The 24,046-nt window shown below is 37.9% G+C and overlaps 1 protein-coding gene and 1 pseudogene across 1 annotated transcript; one reads left to right on the forward strand and one right to left on the reverse strand.

The window, feature by feature from the left end:
• The first annotated feature begins 27 nt into the window (after positions 1-27).
• SERINC1 (serine incorporator 1) lies at positions 28-22,985 on the forward strand. Its single transcript, XM_007521298.3, has 10 exons — positions 28-213; positions 7,843-8,004; positions 10,232-10,401; positions 13,163-13,242; positions 15,040-15,177; positions 16,968-17,137; positions 17,249-17,339; positions 20,190-20,334; positions 20,451-20,681; positions 21,453-22,985. Exons 1-10 carry the CDS (start codon positions 175-177, stop codon positions 21,586-21,588), a joined length of 1,362 nt encoding a protein of 453 aa, XP_007521360.1. The 5' UTR covers positions 28-174; the 3' UTR covers positions 21,589-22,985.
• LOC107522407 (protein mago nashi homolog) lies at positions 6,926-7,432 on the reverse strand (annotated as a pseudogene).
• Positions 22,986-24,046: the final 1,061 nt, after the last annotated feature.

Here is a 24,046-nt window from a genome sequence, read left to right on the forward strand (position 1 = left end):
ACAGTTCCACCCAGACCCTGAAGGAAGGAAGTGACGCAAGCTGAGGGGCGGGTGGTCTCTGTGCCGGAAGTAGCTCGCAGATAGTAAATAAGCAGGGAAAAAAAAAAAAAAAAAGAACAGGGAAGGCGTTGTCTCCATCTTGTCTGCATCAGCCGTTCCAGCGACGTTTTGGAAATGGGGAGCGTCTTGGGGCTCTGCTCCATGGCGAGCTGGGTAAGTGATATTTTGTGGTCCTTCAGGGGTATTAGAGGTGATGGGGAAAGAGACCCCGAATGGGAGCGCAGGAAGCTCGGTCGGAAACGTGACACCCCACCCAAAGGGAAGTGCCCGCTTTTCTCCCTATTTTTCGTCTGGTCACTTCGACATATCTTTAGAATCCGTTGTCTCATTTAAGAATTGACTCCGGTGGCTTTGAGTAGTCGTAAGAATGGGAATCCATGAAGAAAAGAGGGAACCCCCCCCCTTCCTCCCCTCTCCTCTCGCCCGTCTTTTCATGAAAGCTGCCTCCTTCCCTCTTTCTGTTGTTTGTTTGTTTGTTTTTGCATTTTCCTGTCTGACGACTGGACTGTCTCCACGAAGGTCTTAGGCTCTTTAGTTGGTAGCGTGTCCCTTCTCTCGTCATCTTTTCCCAGCGACCTCAGACTGCAGCACTGTCCTCCCTGGGGGCTTGTCCACCGACCTCTTTGTTCTGTTCGCGCATTGCTGTTCGGGTGCAGGTTATGTGGGGGCGACTTGGCTGTCAGATTCTGGTTGGCATATTGATTAGAAATCCATATTTCTAATGTGGAATCACAGATCTCAATATGAAGTTTATCTGTATCATCGGAATCAAGAAATCTTAGCATCATAATGAAGTCGCTCCGCGACTCAGTCCTTGACCTTATGAGAATGGGAAAATACATGTGATTTTTAAGCAGTCATGTATACGTCTGGAAAAATGGTTCAGTTGTGAAGGTCTTGTTCCCGTTGAAATACACTGTCCTTGTTTAATCTGAAATCTCATGGTTAATTGTAGCATTGTCATAGTGAAACTTTTTTTTTTTTTTTCCGTCGGGTTGGGGCAGGTTGGTGGTGGTTTGTATGCAGCATTCACACCTCTGAGCCCCTGAGCCACTTTTTCTAACCAAAGGGAGAGGAGTCTCTGCAAAAGCTTCCTCCTTACCTTAGCACCTTCTTCATGGTGCCTGAACTCACCTAGGTCCCTATATGGCCACCAGGCCACCCTCCCCTATGAACAGTCTCTCCAGTCCCAAAACCATCTTCATTATGATGCTAAGATTTCTTGATTCCGATGATACAGATAAACTTCATATTGAGATCTGTGATTCCACATTAAGAGCTAGCATTTTGATTATTTCACATGCCTTGTCTCTTTTCAAAAGGTTTTTTTATATGATTTGAACTGTAAATATTAATGATAATTTATAGATTATAATTAAAAATTTAATGGAATAATACCTGGAAATTATCATTCCAAACCAGTTCATTTTCTTGATTTTGCTGTATTTCTTTTCAGCATTTGATCACGGACACCTACCTGATGTTTTTCTCTGAATAGGAAGTCTGAGAATCAGTTTGATTGTTTTTATACAAAAGGGATATTTTTAGTGTAATAGATAATATGTTGTACAAAATAATAAATGGTTGTGGTAAGATTTTTATTTAATTTATCTATTTTCCCTTTTGTTGCCTTTGTTTTTTATTGTTGTAGTTATTATTGCTGTTATTGATGTCGTTGTTGTTAGATAGGACAGAGAGAAATGGGGAAAGAAGGGGAAGACAGAAAGGGGGAGAGAAAGACACCTGCAGATCTGCTTCACCGTCTGTGAAGCAACTTCCCTGCAGGTGGGGAGCCGGGGGCTCGAACTGGGATGCTTATGCTGGTCCTTGCAATTCACGCCATGTGCACTTAACCCGCAGCGCTACCACCAGACTCCGCAAGATTTTTGTTTCTATTTGGTGGAGGAGGTTGGCATGCAACTTGGTGTGAAGTCAAGAGTTTGTCCAGTTCCCAGTTAACCATGCTGTTTGTATGAAGATTTTATATGGAGGCATATATATATTTTGTTTTTTAAAATCTATTTTTATTTTTTACTGGATAGAGACAGAGAAATGGAGAGGAAATGGGAGAGAGAGAGACAGAAAAACACCTGTAGCCCTGCTTCTCTCTTGAAGCTTCCCCTCTGCAGGTGGGGACCAGGGGCTTGAACCCCGGTCCTTGTGTACTGTAGTGTGCGTACTAAATTAACCAGGTGGCCCCCGAGGCATATATACTTCTTTTTCAATCTCTAGATCAGGGGAAAGCAATGACCCTGGGGGTAAAGGCCCGGATCCCAATCCCCATCCCCACCTGCACGGGGAAGCTTCATGAGTGCTGTAGTAGGGCTGCAGGTGTCTTTCTCTTTCCCACTCTATTTCCCCCTCCTTTCTCAATTTCTCTCTATCTCTATACAATACTAAATAAATAAAATAGATTATTTTTTTTAAAAAGTTTCAAGGAATTTTTTAGTGTGTGTTTTAAATCCAAAAGAAATTAGTGATCTGTATAGGAAAGAAAATATATTTGTATTAATGCTTTTACAGTGTTGTCATCACCTTTATTTTATTTTATTTACTGAATACAGAGAAATTGAGAGGGACAGGTGAGATGGGGGAGCAAGAGAGACAGAGGAAGAGAAAGAGAGAAACTGACCTGCAGCATTGGTGTGCAGGTGGGGAGAAGGGGCTTTAACCAAGGTCCATGTGCGTTGTAACATGTTCATTCTGCCAGGTGCTCCACCACTGCCCCCCGCCCCAGCCATTCATTTGATTAACTGGAAAAATGCCAATGATAATATTGACACTGACTTAAAACTATATTTAGTTTATTGAGAGAGAGAGAGAGAGAGAGAGAGAGAGAGAGCTTGCCAATGCACCAGAACATCACTTTAGCATATGAGATGTTAAGCAAAACCAGGGATTGAATTTGGGACCCTCCAGTGCTCTGCCTGTGGTGCTGCCTACATGGCCTTTTAGTCATTGTTAATTTGGGAAGAAGACAGTTAAAAGGGGGTGAAAAAAAGGGCAATTTTCTTACCTTTTAAATAATATGATCACTGGCAGACAGGTTATCAAAGTTACTAGTGATTCTAGATTATTTTAGTTTGTATGAATTCTAATTAACTTTTAACAATCTAGGCAGAGTTTGTTCCTATATTAGTACGAAGTTCCAATCATCTTTCTCTCTTTCCTTTTTGGCAAATCTGTATTCCAAAATTGTTAAATTTTAGTGCAGTTTGATAGTAGTTAAGTGAAAATTGCCTTGTGATATATGAGTTCATTTCTTTCACAGTTTGTTAATAAGCTAATTAGAGTTGGGGCAAAAATTTACACTTTTCAAATATTCAGAAGTATTCAAATAATTCAGTTAGGTCAACTAAGAGTTAAAACAAACTTTTTCTTTTCAGATTTCTTCATGCTTAATCACTTTTATCAGAGGCATTTTTACGTTACTGTATAACAAGAAAATTTCTAAAATAGAAAAAAAGCCTAAGAAGAATTACATCATACTACTGTATAGAGATTGAAGTATTTATATTTATTATTTATTTACTGTTATCTAGTGACTTATAATATCACAATCCTTCCTTCATACATGACTTATTTTTGGTGATTACTCCAAACTCTTATTGGAGCCATATATGGGACCCACAGTGAAGCCCATTATTATAACATTGTCAGCAGTTTATGCCTATTTAAGTTCTTTTCTCCATTCTAGTCTCAATAATGGCTTCAGTGAATAGAACTTTTTTTTTTTCTGGTAGTGATACCAAGACACTGCTGCTGTTTATGATGTTCCATATACTTAGTAATTTTTGTTTTTATGCCGTACTAGATATTTGAACTCCAGGAGCCTCACACATTGATGGCATGTTTGCTTCTGCTGAGTCAGAGCCTTCATTCAATGGAGGAATTTTTTTTTTTTTTTTTTGATGGCAGGACATTCTGTACAGTGTCATTTTTTTAATGTAAGATTTTTAATATAGTTAAGCAGTTGAAGAAAGAATTGTGATTATTCATTGCCTATTTTTGTACCAGCCTCTGCTAGATTTTTAATTTTTAGTACAGCCACTAGTTTTTATAGAAATGATTCATAGTTGAGTCAAGCAATGTGGATGAAATACAAAATCATACAAAATCCAGTAACTGGTGCAAAGCGCAAGGACCGGAGTAAGGATCCGGGCTCGAGCACCAGGCTCCCCACTTGCAGGGGGGGTGTTTCGTAAACGGCAAAGCATGTTTGCAGGTGTCTTTCTCTTCCCCTTTCTGTCTTTCCCTCCTTTCTCCATTTCTCTCTGCCCTGTCCAACAACGACAGCAACAACAACAACAATAGTAATAACTACAACGATAAACAACAAGGGCAACAAAAGGGAAGAAAATGGCCTCCAGGAGCAGTGGATTCTTAGTGCAGGCATCGAGCCCCAGCAGTAACCCTGGAGGCAAAAAAAGAAATCCAAAAATAAGTGGGACCGGGTGGTGGCACACCTGGTTGAGCATTCATGTTACAGTGCACAAGAACCCGAACTGCGCCTGCGGCTACAGATAGACTATGACCCACATAGTCAATGACTGTCACCTCTCCAGATTCAAAGGAGGTCTCGAAACTTTACATCAGGCTCAACCTGACACTGTTGACTGGCTACGGAAGAAGGGCAAACGCTAGAAGAAGAAAGGACCCAGGTTCGAGCCCCTGGTCCCCACCTGCAAGGGGAATGCTTTTCGAGTGGTGAAGCAGGGCTGTAGGTGTCTCTCTGTCTCTCTCCCTCTCTATCCCCCCTCCTTCTCGATTTCTGTCTATCCAGTAAATAAAGATAATAAAAAAATACAGTAACATTCACTTTATGTGCATATATGCAAATAATAGGCAAAGCTCTGTTTTATGAATAGTAGATATTAAAACATTTTTAAATGAAGCATCAATTTCACTTCCCAAATTTAGCAAAACGAAGATGTGGGGATTGAATGTTGAGTAAACAGAAATTGAAGAAATATGAGTTTCTTAAAGTGATTTCTTTCTCTCCCCCTCTCTGTCTTCCCCTCCTCTCTCCATTTCTCCCTGTCCTACACAACAACAATGACAAAACAACAAGGGCAACAAAAGGAGAAACAAAGGGCCTCCAGGAGCAGCAGATTCGTAGTGCTGGCACCTAGCCCCAGCAATAACCCTAGAGGCGAAAATTAAATAAATAAATAAATAAATAAATAAATGAGAAAGAAAGAAAGAAATACCCCTATCTAAAAAAAAAAAGTCTTGGGAGTATGATACTGAACATACTTGAGAATATGATCTTTCTGATGCTTGCTTTTAGGTTTCTGTTGAGAGAGATGGGAACAACATTTAGTTTTAGGACAGCTTTTCTCTAATACTGAGTAAAGTCTTTGTGACTACTGAGTGCCAAAAAAAAATTATGACTACCGTTAGTGGTCTGCATTCCCAACTCAACTCAAGTTAATGGCTGGCCTTTTTTGAGATCTTTTTCCCAACAGATGGACCATTCATTTTTTCCTCTCTGTCAGAAGTCACTATTTTGCATTGTCTAGTATTAATTGTCTGGGGGAAAAATATCAAAGTTTCTTCACTGATAAAGACAGCAGGATAAGTCTATAGTCACTGTCAACTTCACATCAGTCTGGACATACGGTAATTAGCCCAGGTTTTTTTTTCATAGTTGTTAATTCTGTTTTCTCATTTTCTGTTAGTCTTGCAATCTAGTTCCTTTTGTGTATTTTTCTCTCTTTCATTTTCAAGCTCTCATTTTAATTTTTTTCAGCTTTTGTTCCATTTGTGAAGCTGAGATCCTTCACATGCCTGATATTATTACTCATTGGCTGACTTTTTTTTTCCACCCAGAGAGAGATGGACAGAGACCATAGCACCAGCACTTCTCCCAGAGCTTTAGTCTTTACAAGTGGTGTTGGAGCTGGAGCCTGGGACATGCATGCAAGTCTCATGTCCTGCTGAGGGATCTCTCTCCCACAGTTTTACTGATTGAGTGATTGGTAGTTTTTGTAGCTTATACAAGCACTTATAGAGAATTTATTTTGGGTCCTGGGTTATGTATATTAAAATTTTTTTTAAAAAAAGAATTTATTTATTTATTCATGAGAAAGATACGAGGAGAGAGAAAGAACCAGCCATCACTCTGGTACATGTGCTGCCAGGGATCGAACTCAGAACCTCGTGGTTGAGAATCCAATGCTTTATCCACTGTGCCACCTCCCAGACCACCCATATTTAAACTTATTTGGTCTCAGAAGGCCTGTTTATTTTTATTTTTGTTGGAGTTTGTTTTCGTAGTTGTTATGCAACTTAGTTTTATCTCACTGAAGATTTAGCATAAGTATCTCTGCCTCTAGTTTATGTTGATTTATATGATATGTCTGATCTCTACATTACAGTACATTATGACCTACTGCTGCTCATAGAATCATAGTAAAAACAGATTCCCAATAATTTCCATCTTTAGTTCAACATTGACAAGTATTAGGGAGTTTTTTTTTTTTCCTGATTGCTATCATAATTCTAAAACTTTGAATAAAATGAATAAAATGACTTTACTTTAAGACCTTCTCTTCTACTTTCCCATGACCTCTGGTTCTCATTCCCTCAGAACTATAGCTATAGGCCTGAACAACATCCAGAAGTCTGATGGTATGGTGGTGCTCATCCTCAGTCCTTTTCAGTTGATCATTCTGAGATTTACAACCCACCTTTCTGGTACTATTGTCATGCCCTTTCTAGTGTTTAACTTTACTAGTGAAGGAGATGCCATGTTTCCTTTTTTGCTTGTTTGTCTTGTTTTTATTTTGTTTTTCCTTTCTTTTTTTTTTCACACTCAAGTCTTTATAAAATAACAAAAGGTTCATTTTGTCATGTTTATTAGACAGTCACTTAGTTTATAAAAAAATACTGCCCTGATATACACAAAAATGTCCTAGTAATGAATGGTAATGCAGAACAATGACCTCCACCCCCCTCATGTCCACAACAATATCAAGTTAGATTGGCTTAATCTTGAAGTGTAATCCAATAAGACTAAAGACCAAACACTTCAGGTTCTGGACAAGATAGTAAAATACTTGAAAGCCTTCTGGATCCTTGGATTGATTGACATCAATAAGGGAACCAGTTTTTGATGCTGTGAAATAGATGTGTTCATCTCCCATGATAATTTCAAGCTCCTGCTGGCCTACTCAATCAGGAGGCGGCCACAAAGCATCATCTTCTTGGTTAATTTCACTGTCATCAATTATTCTCTTCATTTCCTCCATTACACTTTTATGTATTTAAACCTCTTTTCTGATCATAACATCATTCTTATAATTGCTGTTGTTGGCATTCCTCAATTTACCCATCGGGCCGGAACTCAAATTCCAGGAACTTGTGGCCGGAATTTTCCGCCACTGTATTTCCCCTCGGCACTGTTTACCTGTTTTTCCTTTCTTTAGTATTTAAGAAGTTTCAGAATTTGCACTTTATCTGTGGTGATTTCAAGAGCTGGTGATGACTTTGTAGTCATGAATGCCCAGTTTCAAATTTATTAACCAAACATGTTACTGAGTTTTCCCTTTGTTAGCTAACTGATTTTATTCACTTTCCTTGAGAGCCAGTGTTTTTCTTGTTGTTTGATTTTAATCTGTCTTCCAAGAAGTTACTAAATCTTTTGTAGTTTACAATGTCATATGTTAGCCTTTTGACCCTTTGTGTGATTACTTTAACTTCCATCATTTTTCTGTGCTTATAGAACATGAAAGTTTTATTTTAAACTTAATACTGACTCTTAGTTTGTTTTTTCCTCAGATACCATGCTTATGTGGCAGTGCCCCGTGTTTGCTGTGCCGATGTTGTCCCAGTGGAAACAACTCCACTGTAACTAGGTTGACCTACGCACTTTTCTTACTTGTTGGGGTGTGTGTAGCTTGTGTAATGTTAATACCAGGAATGGAAGAACAACTGAATAAGGTTATCTTTTTTTTTTCTAAGTAGATTTACTAAATCTATATTTTATTTATTGTAAAGTGATTTTTGTGAAAAAGAAAAGTAATATCTAAGATGTAAATAAAAATAATATTTAATCCCAATTTGCATGCAATAGCTCACTTAAATCTTCATAATCTTTTAGGAAAGAAAGGCACAGTCAGGCTGTATGTTAAATTCTGTAGTGGTAGTACTTAAAATGTGTTGTGGCAATAAGAGAAAATAAGTAAGGAAGAAAGTTTTACGTATGTCAGGGCATTTCCTGTATGGAAAAGTGAAAGGAATCTGAGGATTAAGAAATCATGTGCTCTTTGCAGAAGGTGAGGTAGTTTGTGCTCCTGACTCACCGCTGTTCCCGTCTCGTGAAGGAACAAGTTGGTCAGGAAGCTGTACCTGCAGCCATGGCCTTTAAGGATACCAGGAAGACCCCCGTGGAGCCAGGATCACATTGATCAGCCTTAGATGAAGTCTCTGGAGAAAGTGTGTGCTGACTTGATCAGGGTTGCGAGAAAGAGAAGAATCTGAAAGTGAAAGGGCCTGTTCGGATGCCTACAAAGACTGAGAATCACTACAAGGAAAACCCCCTGTGGCGAAGGCTCTAAGACTTGGGATCACTTCCAGATGAGGATCCACCAGGGACTCATTGACTTACACAGTCCTTCTGAGATTGTTAAACAGATTACTTCCATCAGTATTGAGCCGGGAGTTGAGGTTGAAATCACCATTGCAGATGCTTAAGTTAACCTTTTTAAATAAATTGTAACTTGTTAACATACAAAGAAAAAGAGAGAGAGAGAGAGAGAGAAATCATGTGTTACCCCCCCCCCAATAGCATACCTACTTAAGTACACATTACCATTTGTAAAGACCTGGGTTTAAGCCCCTGCACCCCACCTGTAGGGGGGATGCTTCTTGAGCTTTGAAGCATGGATGCAGGTGTCTTTCTATCTCTCCCTCCCTTCTTAATTTCTGTCCTATTCAATAAATAAATAAACGGGGGTGGGAAGGGAGATAGCATAATGGTTATACAAAGAGTCTTATCTTGCCTGAGGCTCCTAAGTCCCAGGTTCAATCCCCACACCACCATAAGCCAGAGCTGAGCAGTGCTCTGGTATTTCTCTTTCTCTCTGCATCTCTCTCAAAAATCAAATAAGATATTTTAATAAATAAATAAATAAATGAAAAGTAAAGAAAAAACGGCTGCTGGCAGTGAGCCCCAGTGATAACTCTGGTAGCAATAAAAAATAAAAATAAATAGTGTTTCTGGTTGGATAGGTAGCATACTTTTTATGCAAAAGGATTTTTATGCCTGAGGCACCAAAGTTCCAATGCCAGACACCACCACAGCTAGAGCTGAGCAGTATTCTGGTTTAAAAGAAAAAAAGGAGTGCTTGAATTTGCCAACTAATACTTGACTAGTGTCTTGAAAGTATTTTGTTATTTTTTTTTTCAGCACTATACTAGTAAGAATGATAGAGGGTGTGAGATAACTGAAGAAATGTAAGAACTACATGCAGATAGTTGGGGGAGTTTGTAATAAAGATGGTAATCTTAGTGGGAAATTAAGTTAAGGAAATAACTATTTAGGAAGACTTGATCATTTGTATATAACCAAAGCTAAGAGAGTGAAGTTTATGTCTCCTAGGTGATCTGCCTAGGCAATTTGAAGTGATTCCTGAAAAAGCAAAAGTCTATGAAAATCAGATTTAGTTAAACCAAGATGAATAACATTAGGATCTTTACCTGAGCTGTTGGGAGTGGATTCGTCCTTGAGAAATAAGATATATTCATGTCAATTAAAGTAAAAACTTTCTTCTTTGGAGTATGGAGAAAGAAAAACCATTCAGTAACTTGCAGGTCAGGATCAAATTGACCTAAAACACCTGTTGGACTGTGCGGAATTGTAAACACAATCAAATGGATTCGGTGTTGCATATTAATGCGAGTTAAATATTTGGATGATAAACTCTGGTTAACAGTTGCCAGTTCTTGCAGTGGCTAGTGGTGACAGTACCCTAGGTGAATTAAGATCTGGGTTTCCTTTTAGAGTACTAAATAAATTAGAAAGCTAGTATAGTGACAGTCCCCCCAAATTACTAGTTTAAATTATAAAAGGTATGTTTCTCTGAAACTTTACTTGAACTATTTGGTTATATGGGATTTTCATTTTTACTTGAAAAAAGTTCTAAACTACAATTTCTTGTTTTTTTAGATCCCTGGATTTTGTGAGAATGAAAAAGGCGTAGTCCCTTGTAACATTCTGGTCGGCTATAAAGCCGTGTACCGTTTGTGCTTTGGCTTGGCTATGTTCTATCTTCTCCTCTCTCTACTCATGATAAAAGTGAAGAGCAGCAGCGATCCTAGAGCTTCAGTGCATAATGGGTAAGTTTTAGAATAAACGTAAATATGAAGCTTTGATAGTCTCTCCAGTAGTTTTGATTCTGACTATAGAAATTTTAGGGGGCCAGGCAGTGGTTTACCCAGTTAAGGCATATGACCAAGCACAAGGATCTGGGTTCAAGCCCCCCACCTGCAGGGGGTCCTCTTCACAAGTGGTGAAGCAAAACCTGCAGGTGTGTATTTTCTCCATCTCCTTGTCCTCTTCACAATTTCTCTCCGTTCTGTCTAATTAAAAAAAAAAAAAAACAGAAAAGGAAAAAATGGTTGCCAGGAGCAGGGTACTAAGCCTCAGTGACAACCCTGGAGGGGGGAAAAATTAAAGGCAAATAAACATAATTTTTAGAGTTGTTTTTATACATGACAAGGTAAAAATAAGTACTTTTTTCTTTAAATTTTTTTTTCTAAATTTTATTTATTTATCAATGAGAGGGAAAGGAAGAGATGATATATGTGCTACCAGGGATTGAACCCAGAACCTCATGGTTGTGATCCAGGAGGTGGCGCAGTGATAAAGCTTTGGACTCTTAAGCATGAGGTCCTGAGTTCGATCCCCGGCAGCACATGTGCCAGAGTGATGTCTAGTCCTTTCTCTCTCCTCCTATCTTTCTCTTTAATAAATAAAATCTTAAAAAAAAAAAAAAAAAAAAGAACCTCATGCTTGAGAGTCCAATGCTTTATCTACTGTGCCACCTCCTGGACCACAGTCCTCTTTTCTTATAATCTCTGGTGCAGTGTATTTATATCTTCATCCTTAAAAAAAAGAAAATGATCTACCACATCTGTGACCAATCCATTTTTCTCATTTCCAATTTCAGTGTCCCTTCATTGAGGAAATGTTGAATTATGGGATCGTTGTTATTGCAAGAAGTTATTCCGAAGGGAAAACCAAAAAACCACCTCTGTCTGTTGGCAAGGGAAAAACCACAGACTTGGCTTAAAGCATATAGGACAGATGCGCAGACACACTAGATTCCAAGACTCCATTCCTTTCCATCCAGTTGTTTAAAGATTATTATTATGCTTTGGTAGTGAAGTTTTCTTCCTTGATGGCCTCATGTCTCTATCGTTTTGATTTGTTGCTTTCATAATTTAAAACAACACCTCAGATCTTCACTTAGTTTTCTTTAGATGCTGTTCATTGGTACTTTATAGCTGGTGTTCTCTCCGACCCTGTATTTATGCATCTCTACGCTTTGCTCCGTTCTTTAGTTCCCTTAAACTTTGTATCTTCTCTGATGTCACATTATCCACCTGGTTAGCTAGCTGCTTTTCACTTTTTTTTTTTATTGGTAATACAGACCAAGTTTGTGGTTTTCCCTTGCTGAGTGTTTTTTCTCTGTCTCTCTCTCTTCTCTTTCTCTTTCTCTTTCTCTTTCTCTTTCTCTTTCTCTTTCTCTTTCTCTTTCTCTTCCTCTCTCTCTTTCTCTCTCTCTCTCTCTCCTCCTGTTATTAGATCCCTTTAGCCCTTCCTGTTTCTCCAGAATTTCCCTACAGAACTGAATCAGTCACCTGCTTGCCTGTCTGCTTTTCTCCCTCTCCGCGCCCATGATGACTTTTTCAAATTGAGAAAAGGGGAAGAGGGTGTGTCTATGGGGAGGGGGAAGGTAGCAAAGTCCTTATGCAAACAGACTCTCATGCCTGAGGCTCCAAAATTCTAGGTTCAATCCCCTGCATCACCATCAGCCAGAGGGGAGCAGTGCTCTAGAAAAAGAAAAACAACCCCCCCCCCCATATATATCCTTATAAGAAAGAGAAAACACACATAGTGGAGAAGCAATACAGAGATGATGTGAAGATGGAAGCAGAGAATTCAGGATGGAATCGTAATAGCATCTGCAGCTTAGTATCTGAAAGACAGTACGATATAAAGCAGGACAAAACGTTTAATGAGCAGGTGAGAGTAGGAGTTTTAGAGTTGAAAGCAGCTAGGAAGTCTATTCTAGGTATGTACCAAGGCATCCATGACTTTAGTTAATTTTTGCTTGAGCTTCATAGTTAACATGGAGGTGGACTAAGTATATTGTCTGGGAAGAAGTAGTCAGAGTTGAGAATAGAACTAGAAAGCTGGATTAGGGCAGAGAGAGTAGTTGCCAAACTTGAAGAGACTATATTAAATACAACTAACTGTTTACCATATCCTCCCAAAAAGTAGGGACTTTTAAAGTCACTATGATATGGTTGTCTTAAAAGCTTGTTTTAAATTATCATCAGAATTTTGAATGGGACTTTTGTCATATATTTTTAAAAAACTATGTCATGCACCTTATAGTTTCACATGTTATCACAAATTAACCTGTGAAGAGTGGGCAAAAACTGAACTGACAGAACGTCAGATTTAAACATGTTCCTGAGGGTATCACATACACCAGAGTGGTGCTCTAGGATCCTTTTCTTCCTTACCTTTTCCCTCCCTTTTTCCTTCCTTCCTTCATCCCTTCCATCCCTCCCTTCTTCCTCCCTTCACACGAAAATACTCTTGTGTAATAAATAAAGTGAATTTTTAAGAAATTAACCCACAAAATGGAACTAGTGTTAGCACTTTATCATAATGAGCTAGTAGTATCCTAAGATAATTTATGTATTAGTCTTCTCACTTTCACGTATTCTGAGAAAAAAGTCACATGAAAAATAGAACAAAAAAAGAAGTCATATGAAGTTGCGATTATTTAGGATGATATTACTATACTGTATATGAAACTTTGTTGAGTGAATGTTTATTAATAAAATTAATTTTTTACTTTAGATTCTGGTTCTTTAAATTTGCTGCAGCCATTGCAATTATTATTGGGGCTTTTTTCATTCCAGAAGGAACTTTCACAACTGGTAAATTCTTTTTTTTTCTTTTTTTTTCCCTGCAATTGTATGTTACTGCTATTTTATTACTTTACTAGTGATTTAATATTTACAAAATTAATAGAGGTATAGTTACACACTGTTCCTGCCACCAGACCTCTGCGTCACCATCCCCTTCCAGCAGAAACTGCAATTCTGGGGCCAGGTGGTGGCTCACCTGGTTGAGCGCGTATGTTATAGTGCCCAAGGACCCTGGTTCGAGCCCCCAGTCCCCACCTGCAGGGGAAAAGCTTCACAAGTGGTGAAGAAGGACTGCAGGTGTCTCTGTCACTCTCCCCCCTCTCCATTTCTGACTATCTCTATCCAATAAATAAATAAAGATAATAATTTTTTAAAAAAAAGAAACTGCAATTCTTCTCCCTAGATCACGGGTTGACTTGACATTATATCTATTTGTGTATATCTATATCTCCATCTATTTTTCTTTGCCCACTTTTTTCTACTATCCTGCCTCTATGTACTTTATATGTCACACCTACCTGAGTGTCCTTTTTCTTCTCTCTCAGATGAGCTTAACAGTGTCTGACTTTCAGTGTTCTCCAGATTTGCTTCCTTTTCAGTGATGGTATAAAAACAGACTCCTGATGGATCGACCAGTCAACGGCCATGTTCAGCGGGGAAGCAATTACAGAAGCCAGACCTTCCACCTTCTGCAACCCACAGTGACCCTGGGTCTATACTCCCAGAGGGATAGAGAATGGGAAAGCTATCGGGAGGGGATGGGATATGGAGATCGGGTGGTGAGAATTGTGTGGAGCTATACCCCTCTTATCCTACGGTTTTGTTAATGTCTCCTTTATTAAATAAATAAAACAAAAATAGAAAAAAATAAAAAAAATAAAAACAGACTCCTGGTGACAAATAATTCAGGTCTCAATGAAATTGGGGTCCAGAGCTCTCTGGTCATCTTTCCCTAACATTTTTCCTCTGGGGGTATGGACCAGTATGCTTTTTGGGGTGCAGAATGAAGAAGTTTTGGCTTCTGTAATTGCTTCTCTGATGGACAAGGTTGATCTATATTTCCAGCTTATTTCTAATTTTCCCTAGTAGGGTAGAGGTTATGTTCTAGAGCTTGTTGGCGAATTCATCTGGCCAAGGAGGTCAGGATGGAATCATAATTGCACCTGTAACTCGGTGGCTTAAAGGCAGTAAGATATTAAGCAGGACAAAATATTTAATAAACATGAACCAAAGAGTAGGAATAGAGCAGGTGAGAATAGGGACTGTGGGTAGAAAAAAGCTAGGATGTCTATTTTAGGTATGTTCTCAGGGGCCCATGACTTTCTGCTTGAACTTGATAGCGAACATTAAGGTGGACTTTAAGTATTGCCTCAGAAGATGGTGTTAGAGTTGAGAACTAGAAAGCTGGATTAGGGCAGAGAGTAGCTCCCAAACTTACATATATGTAAATGCAGTTAACTATTGACCATATCATCCTGACCCATTGCACAGGAGCCTGTAAGACTGTTAAGTTTCTGTGTCAATCTGAGCTCACAGTCCATGGTCACAGCTCAGAAATTTCTAGGCAGCATTCATAACAGGACCAGTCTTCCTTGAGTGGCAGAGTATGATGCAGTGGCTTAGTATTGGCCAGAATGAGTGAGCCAGTCTTTCTTGCCCTTTTCTAGTTCTTGTTGTTAGTGCTATGTCCTAAGGACTAAAGTAAATGTTGCCCCAAAGTGTAACTTTGCCTCATTTTTGTGTGTGATGATCTTGAAAGTGAAATGATGAAAACAATTTTATTGATTTTCTTTTTTCCCCTTTTAGTGTGGTTTTATGTAGGCATGGCAGGTGCCTTTTGCTTCATCCTTATACAGCTAGTCTTACTTATTGATTTTGCTCATTCATGGAATGAATCATGGGTTGAAAAAATGGAAGAAGGCAACTCAAGATGCTGGTATGCAGGTAAGCTTTTGTCCTACAGAACAGCTTTAAGAAGATACTGAAAAGTCAGGACAGACATACAGACTTTAGCAAAATCACTTTTTATGGTATACTTTTATTTTTAAAAACTATTTGAATGAGTAAATGAGTACCAGTGTTGCTCAGTTCTGGCTAAAGGTGATGCCTGGGATTGAGTCTGGAACTTCTGGTGTCTTACGAATGAAAGTCTGCACTACAGCTGTGATCTCTCTCTGGCTCTGGTATGACTTGTGAAATTTTGAGATTAAAATTGTGGTATTTTATCACATTGTACATATGCAAGGAACATATGCAAGGAAGAAGGCAAAATTCCCTAAGTAACTAAAATAGGTGTTCCGAAATTACTTGCTGGAAGTGCTTGCCTTTTTTTTTTGTATTTGTTATTGGTATCGTCGTCCTTAGGACAGAGAGAAATGGAGAGAGGAGGGGAAGACAGAGAGGGGGAGAGAAAGATAGACACCTGCAGACCTGCTTCACCGCCTGTGAAGCCACTCCCTGCAGGTGGGGAGCCGGGGGCTCGAACCAGGATCTTTACATAGGTCCTTGCGCTTTGCGCCACGTGCACTTAACCCGCTGCACTACTGCCTGACTCCCCACCTCATAATTTTTAATATCTGTGTAGTATTCGTGTGTGTGTGTGTGTATCACAACTTTTTTTAGCTATGCTTGACTCTTAAATCAGGGCTCAAAATTCTGATGATTACAGAAGATAACAAACATGAAGGAAGAGAACCAGGTTTAAGTGTATATTCAGTCATTGTGCATACTGTTGGATCATGATGAATTACATAGTATTGACGACCTTGTTTAAAATGCAGAAGTACTGCCTACTTTGATTTAGTAGTCTGTGGGAATATGAAGTGGATGTTGGCTATTTTTGTCTGAAATCACCAGAATTTCTGTTCAAAGGTATTTTAAATCAAAGTATAAGAGCTAAATCTATCATACAAACCTAGTTTTTCTTTTTCTTTTCAAACCTAGTTTTTCCATTAGACTTGTCAGTGGTGAAGTCTCTCTTACTCAAAGGAATAAACATTTTGCCATTTAAAAAATTAACTTACATGTAAGATACCTCATTCTTTTATGCAAATTCTAATGTAGGAGTTTCTGTTTCATTGTCAGCTAAATGCCAGGGACCTACTCTTTTGTAAGGCATTAAATACTTGTTAGATGGGTCCCCTGTTTATGAGTTACATCCTATATGAAAACATGCCGAGTATATTGAAATTTATACAGAAGATTGTCTTCACAAATAATAATGACTCACCACTGCATAATAAAATTATTCTTAAAAGAATTTAGTTGATGAGTGAGATTAATGCTGCTTAGTGAGCTTAATGTTAACTATGGAAATGATTTCTTACCTTGTTTACCACAGAATGATTGTCTTTAATTATGTTATCTCCATGTTACATATAAAAAATTTCAGTACTCCCTTACAATTATTTTTCTATATTGTGAAAGTAACTAACATACATGAATGTCTTCTAAATTGTAGTATTGATATTTTAAAATTCCCTACTTGTATGTTAACTTCTTGTCCTTAAAACTATAGTAGTGAGCCCTGTGTAAAAATTATAAGTCTTCAGAATTCATATTTCTTCCTGCTTTTATAGTCTGGATGATATTGATGCTAGTTGCTTAAAATGTCTTTTGGAAAAAAAACAGGATGTTTTAAAAAAACAAGCTCTTACTTAATTTCTAATATTTGACAAAGCTAATTGTACAGTTATTACAATTATAATTAATTGTACAATATATTTCATTCACAGCTTTGTTATCCGCTACAACTCTGAACTATCTGCTATCTCTGGTTGCTGTTATCCTGTTCTTTGTCTTTTACACTCACCCATCCAGTTGCTCAGAAAACAAAGCATTCATCAGTGTCAACATGCTCCTTTGCCTCGGTGCATCTGTGATGTCAATACTGCCCAAAATCCAAGTATGCTCTTTATGCCTTCGGGTTATATGAGGGTTTTATTTTTTTAAGTTTCCTGATGTCCTGGAGCTGAGTGTTTATCTTCTGTGTAATTTTTTATTTTATTTTTTGTAGGAATCACAACCAAGATCTGGTTTGCTACAGTCTTCAGTGATTACAGTCTATACAATGTATTTGACGTGGTCAGCTATGACCAATGAACCAGGTATGTTTTGGTTGTGTAGGTTTATTTATTTTAAACGAATCCTAGAACTTTCCTTTCTGTCAAAGGTGATCCCTTTGTAAACTTATTCAGTAAACTCTCCAAAGGGTAAAAAGTGTGGGGAGAACAACATTTTTTTTATCAATATTTATTTTCCTTTTTGTTGCCATTGTTATTTTTTATTGTTGTAGTTATTACTGTCGTTGTTGGATAGGACAGAGAGGAGGGGAAGACAGAGGGGGAGAGACAGACACCTGCAGACCTGCTTCACCGCTTGTGAAGCAACTCCTCTAAAGGTGGGGAGCCGGGGACTCGAACCCGGATCCTTATGCCGGCCCTTGTGCTTTGCGCCACGTGTGCTTAACCCGCTGTGCTATTGCCTGACTCCCGAACATAATTTTTATATTTGATAATAGTGCTGTAATTGTTACATTTAGCTTCTTCTTTGGGGCTGGGCAGTGGCACATCCAGTAATATATGCACATTACTAAGTTCTAGCCCATGGTCCCTCCCTACCTGCAGATATGGGGGGGTCTCTCTCTTTTTTTTTTTTTTTTTTAACCAAAGCACTAATCAGTTCTGGCTTATGGTGGTATGGGGTATGGTGTATGGAACCTGGGACTTTGGAGTCTCAGGTCTGAGTCTGTTTGCATAACTATTATGCTATCTACCCTTGCCCTCTTTCTTTCTCTCTCCCTATCTCCCCACCCCCTCTTAATTTCTCTGTCAAAAAAAAGGGGGGGGGGAAGACCAGCAGGACTGGTGGTGGTGTGCAGGGACAAGCCCCAGTAATCACCCTGGTAGCAATAAAAAAAATAATAAAATTGTATGGCTATAATAATATGCCATGTTCCTAATTTGTACAGTGCGTATAAATGATGAGAAAAAGTTGAAGGCCAGTAATAAGCTCACGTAGCTCTCACCTCATGGAGTACTGTGGTATCTCCCCTATCCCAGTCCACTGTTTGTCTCTGTATCTGAAAGTCTGCCTGGAGTAGTAAAGCCCTGGTGACTACAAAACCTGAACTGTTTTGAATGCTTGTTGATGTACTTATTAAAAAGTGTATTTTTTCCACTTAGTAAATAATCTTTTTTTGAAATATTTATTTTCCCTTTTGTTGCCCTTGTTTTATTGATGTTGTCACTGTTGGATAGGACAGAGAGAAATGGAGAGAGGAGGGGAAGACAGAGGGGGAGAGAAATACAGACACCTGCAGACCTGCTTCACCGCCTGTGAAGCAACTCCCCTGCAGGGTGGGGAGCCGGGGGCTCGAACTTGGATCCTTAGGCCAGTCCTTGCGCTTTGCGCCACGTGCGCTTAACCTGCTGCGCTACTGCCCAACTCCCAGTAAATAATCTTTTTATGACTGTGTGTGAAAATAAGCCTCTTAAAATGCCATAAAATATATTATTGAAATTTCATTTTATTGAGTAGTTGGATAAAGGGGTTTTGCTTACTTTTTGTGAATAAAAACTTAGTATATTAGAAAGAACTTTTTTTTTTTTTTTTTTACCAGAGCACTGCTCAGCTCTGGCTTACGGTAGTACAGGGGGATTGAACCTGGGACTTTGGAGCCTTAAGCATGAGAGTCTCTTTGCATAACCATTATGCTATCTACCTCTTCTTTATAGCTTTTATTCCAGCAAATTTACTAATAATTTCAGAGATTACCCATACTCAAATAGCTTTAAGGTGAAAAATATTTTCATTAAAAATTAATAAAATAATGAATAGCATCTTGCTTAGAGTAAAAATTCTATTTTGGACCCTTTAGTGCGTATCAAGTCTACTTTATTTTTTTAAAAAATGTTTAACAGTGCTGTAACACTGAGCCAGCCATCTCTCTGATCTTAATTTTTAGGACCTAAGAAACTGCAGTGTGGGATATAATTGCCTATCTGCTAGAACTCAAGACTTGCATGCCTGCGATTCTTGATTGGTCTCTGGCATTATATTAGAGTAGTGCTCAGGATTTCTCTTTGAGAAACTATGTAATAAATAAGCAACTCTCTCAAAGAATTAGGAAACTGAATAAAGTTCTAGGACTATTTGGTCATTTCTACGAAGTCTTTGGTAAAATTTTAATTATAGCCTATAGCAGTGTACTTGGACAAAACTTCATTGAGTCACTTGTTATAAAAGGTATTTGAATTCTTTTTTTTTTTTTTTTTTTTTTTTTTTTGCAAGTTTAAGGATATAACACATTATACTTGAAGATTAGATAGAACTCACTAGTCTGTTTTGGGGCATTTCTTTTTATGGAGGCTTGGCACTATTTCACTTTCATGGCTTCTTAATTGTTCTGTTTTAGTTTTGTTTTTCCTCTTTACTCTTGGGAGGTTGTGTAATTCTAATAATTTTCCCATTTTCTCCTAAGTCTTAACCCTAGTGGCCCAAGAAGTCTCTCATAACTCATTTGTATTTCTATTTTTTGTTGCAGTTTCTTGCCTTTTATTTCTAAGCCTATTTTTCAGATTGTCTCTTAAATAAGTCTGTTAAATTTCAGTTTTATTTCCTTTCAAAGGACAATTTGGGTCTTTCAAAGAGCCAACTCTTGCTTTCTTTGGTCTGTTGAATTTTTTGTTTTTATTTCCATTTTTTCCCCCCTCCTGCTTGCTGGCTTTGGGCTTTATTTTGTGGTTCCTTTAGATGTGACATTAGATTGAGACTTTTCATTTCCTGATATAAATTTGTATTGCTGTGAGTTTTCCTCTTGGCATTACTTTTTCTGTGTTCTATAGCTACTGATAACATGTCTTCATAAAACCTTAATTTGCAAGGGTATGAAAAATTAAAGCAAATTAGACCATGAGCAATAGATAATTTTTCTACTATTTTAATTTACATTATAGAAACAAATTGCAACCCAAGTCTGCTAAGCATAATTGGATTCAATACAACAAATACTGCCCCAAAGGAAGGACAGTCTGTCCAGTGGTGGCATGCTCAAGGAATTATAGGACTGATTCTCTTTTTATTGTGCGTCTTTTATTCAAGGTAAGGAAATTATGAATTTTTTAAACAAAAAATTCACTTGCTCATTAATGAATAATTTTTCAGACTTAAAACCTGTTTTTTCCCCCTCCTCTCTTCCTAAATTGCCTTTCATGTAGCATCCGCACTTCAAACAATAGCCAGGTTAATAAACTAACACTAACAAGTGATGAATCTGCATTAATAGAAGATGGTGCAGCCAGAAGTGATGGATCACTGGAGGATGGAGATGATGTCCACAGAGCTATCGATAACGAAAAGGATGGTGTCACTTATAGTTACTCCTTTTTTCACTTCATGCTTTTCTTGGCTTCACTTTATATCATGATGACCCTTACCAACTGGTACAGGTATTTATATATTTTATGAAGGCTTTGCATGTAGAAATGTTGATGACTTTTTTCGTAATTCCATTACAGAATATCTGGTATAAAAACATAGTTAGAGAGTCCTCACTTAGCATTTCAGGTAGGTTCTCGGAAACTGCAACCAAGCCTGAAATAATGTGTACAGTATAAGCAGGTCTTCCAACAGTTTTGTTCAGATTTGTCTAGGAACGCTTTTTTTCTTGTGAAACATTAAAGAGTAATGTTGAATGAAAGGAAATTAAATCAAACACCTGCCGAACTTTCTAACCCTTCAATGTATTTCAAAATTTATAATTAAATAGACTGATATGAAAAATTCCCATTCCCATGTACTAGCAAACATGGAAATATTTCCAAACTTTGAATATCAAAATAGAAAATTCCATGAAACTAAATACATTTCTTGCAGATGCATGTTAATTGATCCAACACAATTAATTTGTATCACTAATAATTCAAAAGATTTCTAGCTTAATACAGTAAAAATATCCATTTTTTTCTCTCGGTTAAAAGTCATTTCTTATTACTATCAGGGTTATTACTGGGCCTCAGTGTGAGCATGAGGACTCCACCACTCCTGGTGGCCATTTTGTTCTTGTTTTATAGAAATTGAGAGGGAATTAGAAAGGACACACACACACACACACACACTCTCTCTCTCTCAAATCACACACAATGAACTCTTCAGAAAAATGAATCTTAGTGGCTTGATGACTGATAATCGAACCACACTTTGTTTTGCTTCAATTTTAGGTATGAGCCATCGCATGAGATGAAAAGTCAGTGGACAGCTGTGTGGGTAAAAATATCTTCTAGCTGGATCGGCATTGTGCTGTATGTGTGGACACTAGTGGCACCTCTAGTTCTTACAAACCGCGGCTTTGACTGAAGAGGCTACTGGCATGAAAATTCGACTCAGATCATTGTTTATTTTAAATCAACAGTATTCCCAACTTCTGTAAAGTCATGTGTACGCTTCCTGTGTATAACTTCGGTGTTCAGGCATGAATTAGATTTTATTGCTTGCCATTTTATTCATTATTCTTGCTAACGGCATTGAAGTTTTGTTAGAATGAAACCTGTGATGAGAGTTTCAAGAGTATGTTGGTGAGTTAGAAAAGGTGGATGTTAGTTTTATGTTCTGTTCTGTACCTGTAAAAATGGAGAGTAAGACTGTCAGTTTGGATTTTAAATTGTTTTAGAATTTAAGCTATTTAGAATGTAAAAATGAAAGTGTATGCCTGCCTTCTGAAATATTTTATGTCTTGCCTGGTATGAGACTGAAAAGAATGTGGCTTTTTGAAACTTGCATAAACAAGTCAATTAATGCAAATTTTCTGGGGGGGGGGGGAAATCTTTTAAGGGTTTTCCCATGTTAGAAAGCTGAAATTTTATACAGGTGGGGAAAATTTAGTGGACACCAATATACATCATGCACACTGAAACAGTCTTCTAAAAAGACAGGTTGGTAGGTACTAAGTTGAATATCCAATTAGGTTGTGATCCTTTCTTGATGGATGTGGTATTCCTTATCAGCATAGTGAATTTTGTCTTGATTATTGTGAACACCTTCAGAAGTGTGCGGTTTGATGGAGAGGTTAAGGATTCTAAAGACAAAGGTTTTGAAAGGATAATGATTAGGAGGTAATTATTTAAAAATCACTTAAAACATTCTTTTTGCAAATCAAAGAAAAACGTGACAGAATAGGAAGGAGCTGCAACATAACTTGGCTACAGTAGACACTTTGACAGAGTCTAGTCCAGTCCTCTTATCGATAAAAAATGAACTGAAACAGACAGCTCAGATGGCTGATACATAGCAGTGTATAAATGCCAGGTCTGCCCAGAGCAGTTGATATTCATTCTTGCATACAAAAATAATTCCTATTCAAAACACACACGATCATATACCTCACCATGGTGGAGAGTTTGTGATGTAATGTATGTGACGTGGTTTGCTGGTGTCCAGCATGCCTTGTAGCCATGAACTGAGGCTAAGAGAATGACAGGATGCTGTAGGATAAACTTACATTATACTGTTTAAAGGTATCTAAGTGCTTTTGTATTTGCTGCCATCTGACTGAAATCTATTAACCTTTCAATCTGAAAATCAAGGAATTTGATAGTTAACTTAGAAACTTAGTGATTAATGAGTCTTAGACATCTACATTTAACATATTAATATAAATGAAATGTAATTCAAATTAATTCTATTGTGTATTATTGCTATTATGGTTTCAAATGACTGTGTTGTATCTCTAAATAAATAAATTCAGGGAAACTGTAGGGTATCAACTCAAATTTTTTTCTGACTGGAAAATTCTGTTAGGTAATTTCTATCATTTTTGGTCCTCTGCAACTAACCTCTGGTTGGATCCTCTTCCTAATGAACCTTCAATTAAGTAGAGCAGTTGTTTGAAGAGTATTTTTTTATATTTTCCCTTTTTTTGCCCTTGTTTTATTGTTGTAGTTATTGTTGTTACTGATGTCGTCATTGTTAGATAGGACAGAGAGAAATGGAGAGAGGAGGGGAAGACAAAGGGGGAGAGGAAGATAGACACCTGCAGACCTGTGAAGTGACTCCTGCAGGTGAGGAGCCTGGGACTCAAACCAGGATCCTTACACTGGTCCTTGCATTTTGCGCCACACCTGCTGCACTACCACCCCAACTCCCTGAAGAGTATTTTTATAATTCATTTGACAGTAATTATTACTTGCTATGTTCTCTAGGCATTTCTCCCAAGTTTCCAACTGATTCTGTGATTCGTAAAAGATGGTATAAAATTCTGTAATATAATGGGGCGGGTGTGTGTGTGAGGAGGCTGTTAAGACAGCATAATGGTTATGCAAAGAAACTCTCATGCCTGAGTCTCCAGAGTTCCAGGTTCAATCCACCCCCCTTCCCCAGCCCCCCCCAAAAGAAAAAAAAAAAGCAAAAAACTAGAGCTTAGCAGTTTTCTGGTAAAAATAAAATTCTGTAGCATAAAAAATAAAAATAAGACTGATAAAATGTTACCTCATGAGAACTCAGAATTCTACATTCAGTAATTCATTTAAAGTAGATGAGTTTCAGTGTGAAACAAAATCCATAAAACTCAAATATTTACTACAGAGAAATAAACCTTGTTTACAAAGAAACCTCTACATGGATGTTTAGTGTTGCCTTATTCATAAAACTTCAAACTAGAAAGAAACCAGTTTTCAACAAGTTGCTGGTTTAAAAAAAAAAAAATGCCGAGTTGATACAGTGAGATGGAAACAAAATAAGAATGTAACACAGCACTGAGTCTGGGGGGCTTCTACCTGGTTTGCATGCATGACAGCAGGTGCACTAACCAGGGGAGCTA

The sequence above is a fragment of the Erinaceus europaeus genome, chromosome 4 (assembly GCF_950295315.1).
Source record: "Erinaceus europaeus chromosome 4, mEriEur2.1, whole genome shotgun sequence".
NCBI classification, from domain to species: domain Eukaryota; kingdom Metazoa; phylum Chordata; class Mammalia; order Eulipotyphla; family Erinaceidae; genus Erinaceus; species Erinaceus europaeus.